The sequence below is a fragment of the Babylonia areolata genome, chromosome 3, assembly GCF_041734735.1.
Source record: "Babylonia areolata isolate BAREFJ2019XMU chromosome 3, ASM4173473v1, whole genome shotgun sequence".
Taxonomy (NCBI): Eukaryota; Metazoa; Mollusca; class Gastropoda; order Neogastropoda; family Buccinidae; genus Babylonia; species Babylonia areolata.
This window is the reverse complement of record NC_134878.1, coordinates 46,950,252-46,955,251: the sequence shown is the minus strand read 5'-3', so window position 1 is coordinate 46,955,251 and position 5,000 is coordinate 46,950,252. Positions and strand designations below refer to the sequence as shown.

The window sequence follows — 5,000 nt, the reverse complement described above, 5'->3', positions numbered from 1 at the left end:
TGGGGGAGACCGCATAAGAGATGACACTGTGCATTAACTGGCAGTTTTTGCTGATGTAGTCTGAGACTGACCACACACGGGCACGTGGACACGTTAGCGCCGGGCACAACGTACCCAGCAGCGTCGGCCAGTGCTGATTGTGAGTTACAACGGCCTGTTATCGTTCTCCCTGCAGGACAAGCTGCTCGCTGCAGGGGTCTTCGTGTTGTCTGTTTCGTTGACGTGGCGGGAAAAAATATCAGGCTGCAACCCGAGGAAAGGATGTATAAATGGATGGGATCCTGCACTTGTATACAGAAATAATGATTTCTAATTAATGATAACAATCATCATCGTGATGATATAACTGATAATAATCCAAATAATAATAATAATATCATTTATTTCCAATCTAATATCACCATCTTAGATGAACACACTATAAATAAATAAACGAACGAATCCTGCACTTGTGGGCTTTGAATGCCTTCTTAGAGACCCACGAGAGTTAGGTATGTCGGCTACAACCGAGCACTTATTTCCTTTTGTCTTCAGTCGGTTTCTGGTTTGTTTTCCAACTCACAGTTTGTTTTTGTTTGTTTGTTGTTGGTGGTGGTTTGTTTGTTTGTTTGTTTTTTGGGGGGTTGGGGTCTTTTGTTGTTGTTTTCTTTTTCTTTTTTTCTTTTTTTCTTTTTTTTCTTTTTTTTTTTTTGGTTGTTTTTGCTGTTGTTTTGTGCGGGTTGTTTTTTGTTGTTGCTTTTTTCTGCGGAATCCGGTTCAGCGACTTTGGTTTTTTTCTGATGCTGTTTTGACCATTGACTATATAGGGTAGTGTGGGTTATCAACATTCTTCACAACATACACACATCGATGGAATAATGAAGCCCGATTGGCAGAACCCGTAAACTGTGTTAAGAAAAGCGTGACGAACGTGGATTTTTGCGTTCGCGAAGGATGCGGACATGCCAGATTCTAGACAGGTGAGCGCCATATCTCATTCCTTCACAGGATTTTGAGGTGGTCACTTTACTGAACAATAACCTCAAATAAACACCAGTCTGAGTGTTCTGCCACGTTCATGTGTAATATATATGCTGAAGAGGGATGAGGGTTGGGGGTGAGTGCAGTTATCTTCCTTTCTAGGGGGATGAAGGATCTTGTCCCCAAGGTGTACAAACATTCGTTTCTCTCCCCCACCCCCCACCCCGCCCCCCACCGGCCCCCACCCCCCCACGTCCCCCCATGGCCCCCATCCCTCCCATCCACAAACCCACATCATTCATCCAGCACGCTCCAATCCACTGGACTGATTTAGATTACCTTGACCCCGAAGACCGCCCGGTAGCTGGTCCTGAGACAGGTCTTGCAGCGGATGGCCAACATCTGCACGCGGGCAGAGGCTGGGGCCGGGAGGTCGTGCGGGCCGCCCTCCAGCCAGCCACGCACAAGACGGGTGACGTCAAACTTCACCCAACCTTCCCGCACGGGTGTGTCCAGGCGCGCCGCCAGGCTGCGTTCGCGGAGGCGGCGCCCGCGGCTGTAGTGGAGCTGCGAGACGACCAGCGTCTGGCCGGGACCGTCGCGGGCGTCGGGCATCTTGTACGCCCACAGCTCGGCCTGGGTGACCTCACCCTTCACCTTACCGCCGCCAAGGTCGAACGTGTATGATCCCGTCGCGGGTTTTCGGAGACGGTGTTTGCCCACTGCGGAAAGGAATTGGGGAAAAAAATTTTTAAACGAATACTGAAATATATACAGAAATAATAGATACAAAAATACGTGAATATTGTAAACAAAGCGCCTTTACCTTCATTTAAGGCTTTTTATTTATTTCTTTGTCTGTTTATTTATTTATCTATCTATTTATCTATTCATTTATTCATTCATTTATTGGTGTAATCTGATAGTAAAGAAATAGGTCTAACGTTTTTAATCTGCTGCTGGAGTATTGAAAAATGACTGACGGACTACCTCTATCTGGAGTGAAGCTATATAGACAGCATAAGAGGAGCAGCAGTGGATCTCTCTCAACGGTGGCATTGTGTGGTACAAGGCTAAAAAATTCATACTGCTCTTCTTATCACTGCCGCCACAATAGTATGTATTTTGCATGCATGCATGCATGCATGCACGCGCGCGCACAGATGGAGAGAGGGAGAGGCGTGCGCCGGCGCGTGCTCAACCACTCTTTGTAAGGGATTAATATGCGTAATATTTTCCCCCCTCAGTGAAAAGTCTCTCTCTCTCTCTCTCTCTCTCTCTCTCTCTCTCTCTCTCTCTCTCTCTCTCTCTCCTGTGTGTGTCCTTTTGCCGTCCCACTATAAAAATATATGGCCCACTTCACAACTTCGTAGGTGTTAATCACAGCCGTACTCGTGTATTTAAGTCTGATCACTTTTTAAGTGCATGTCGTCACACGCGATGAAGCGTGCACAAGCACTCACAATGTACACCCTTCCGGTGCATCTGCACGGCAGTGGCGCACTCTCTCGACTGAGGAGAAATAAGCCGAAAGGGGCTTTGTTCGGACGATTAGACAAACATTGTGAAGATTAATTGATCGTTTACTGCATGCTACCTTAATTAAGACCGGATCAACTGAGTTGACACTTCGCAGCTTAAGCTCACAGTAATGCTCAGAAACTCGACGAGACAGTTCGAGCCGTTGCCAGTTTGATTAAAAGTGTTCTGTTTGACAACATTGGGAACGCCCATACTTTTGATTAATCACATGCGTTTTGGATTAACCCCCCACCCCCCACGCCCCCATCACCACCCCCCACCCCTTCCTTCCAATATAAGTTTTTCTCCAAGAAAAATCTCTGCTTGGATGGACTGATTGGGAGGCTTGGGATGGAAAAAAAGAAGAAAAATTATATATATATATATATATATATATATATATATATATATATATATATATATATATATATATATATAAGCGTGTGTGTGTGTGCGCGTCCGTGCGTGTTTCTATATGTGTTTGTGTGTGTGTGTGTGTGTGTGTGTGTGTGTGTGTGTGTGTGTCTGCGTGAGTTCAAGGCTGAGAGACAGACGAAAGAAAGAAAAAAGAGAGACCCACTTATCTTAAAAATCAAAATAACAAACAAACACAAACAAAACGTTTTCGCCTCCCACGGCTCCATATGTGAATACAATGCAATACAATGCAGTACAATACAACACAATACAATACATCTTTATTCATCCATTTGGAAATTAGATTGTGCGTCTGCAGTCTCGTCACTCACCCTTCACAATATCTCAGCCAACAGCCAAGTGCAACACACTCGCAAGATGACAAATGTTGGACAAACGATCAAAAAAACCAATGCATAAAGGTAAATACAGACACGCAAGTAACACAACACAGCGTGTACATTCCCCCCCACCCCCATCCCCCACGCATCACCCCCGCCCCCCGTCCCCCTCACACATACACACCTTCCCCTCACATAGTCCCCTTACCCTCATGCGCACATACGCATACGCACAGTTAGCTCTCAGGCTCTCTGTCTCCCCTCAACCCTCCCACTCGCCACCGCACCCCCACCCCCACCCACATCTCCCGCCTCTCGGTCTACTCCCTCTGTTGCCATTCCTGCACATGGTACACACACACACACACACACACACGCGCGCGCGCGCACGCACGCACACACACACATAATCGCAGAAAACATCTTACTGTCACGACCAAAAACGAGAAGCTGGGTGGGCTTGGCGTAGTACTGGTCGTGGTACCCGGGGTGGTCCTGTTGCAGTAGGTCTGGGAAGACCTGCTCGGGGAGTTTGGGTGGCAAGGGGTGCTCTGTCAGGGTGGGCACCAACCGGAGTTTATCCAGCAACTGCGCCTTCAGAATCTGCAGTCAGAAAGAAAAGGGTTGCACTCAACGGGCATCGTGATGAACGAAGTCGTTGACGGGCGCAATAGCCGAGTTGTGGTTAAAGCGTTAATTGGTCTTTCAGTCTGAGGGTCCCGGGCCCGGGTTCGAGTCTCGGTAACGGCGCCTGGCGGGTAAAGGGTGGAGACTTTTCCGATCTCCCAGGTCAACATAATTATGTGCAGACCATTTTAACACATTATAAGAAAGGAGCAGCTCTAATGTGATTTTTTTTAAGCCGACTTGGTACAGTATTATTACATAGCACTATGATTCACTATTATTTTACGATTTTTCAGCCCATGTATAATCAAACCACCGTGTTAACAAACAATGAAGTACAAAAACACTGAAATTTGACATGTTATCAGAAACATAAGATCTTCGTATGATTTCAAAATGTTGTGAAGTCACGTTAATCAAGACCTTTCGGATTTACAACGTAAGTTGTCACATTTATGAATATGCTGGTAGTCGTTTACATTGTAAAGTTGATTCTATATAGTTCTTTCGTGTGTGTGTGTGTGTGTGTGTGTGTGTGTGTGTGTGTGTGTGTGTGTGTTGAACAATGCAACTGGAATGAATGTAGTAGTAGCAGCAGCAGCAGTGGCAATAGTTACAGGTCTAGTTGTAGTGATAACAATAATTATGATGGAGATACGGGCATCATCATCTTAGTCCTCGTCCCCTGTCACTTGGAATTGGCTAAATAAACCCACCTGTTTGTGCAGTTCACGTGCTTCCGCTATTTTGGCCTCCTCTGGGGTGCAGCCAACACACTCCTTGACGGCTGGCCGTGTTCTCTGTCTGCTGCTCCTCCTCCCTTCTTTCCCTGAGCTCATCTCCATGGTCACTTCAGGAACTCGGCTCTCCCCCTTCTTCTTCTTCTCCTCCTCCTCCTTCTCCTCCTCCTCCTCCTCCGCCTCCTTCTCCTTCGCTGCCTGTGTGTCTTTGGGTTGCACATGCTGAGCTTTCAGGTTGATGGAGTGAGTGTTGTCGATATTTTGGTGATGGCCTGTTTGTGACAGGTTGGCGTGTTGTGCGAAAAAGAAATGCTTTGATCCTTTGCCTCTTGACAGTTTCGGTCTGACGTTCCACGCCTTTCTGGTGTGTGTTCGTTTTGACAATTCGGACTTG

General features: G+C 46.7%; 1 protein-coding gene across 1 annotated transcript in view; it reads right to left on the bottom strand.

Moving 5' to 3' along the window:
• The window catches only part of LOC143280585 (uncharacterized), a 12,619-nt gene that overhangs the window by 6,677 nt on the left and 942 nt on the right, over positions 1 to 5,000 (bottom strand). Inside the window, exons 1-3 of the mRNA XM_076585296.1 lie at positions 4,583 to 5,000; positions 3,668 to 3,842; positions 1,300 to 1,682 (exon numbers count right to left, since the gene is read on the bottom strand). The exon at positions 4,583 to 5,000 is cut by the window's right edge and continues 942 nt beyond it. Of these exons, the coding sequence (XP_076441411.1) occupies positions 1,300 to 1,682; positions 3,668 to 3,842; positions 4,583 to 5,000 (976 nt within the window). The remainder of the gene's footprint in view (positions 1 to 1,299; positions 1,683 to 3,667; positions 3,843 to 4,582) is intronic.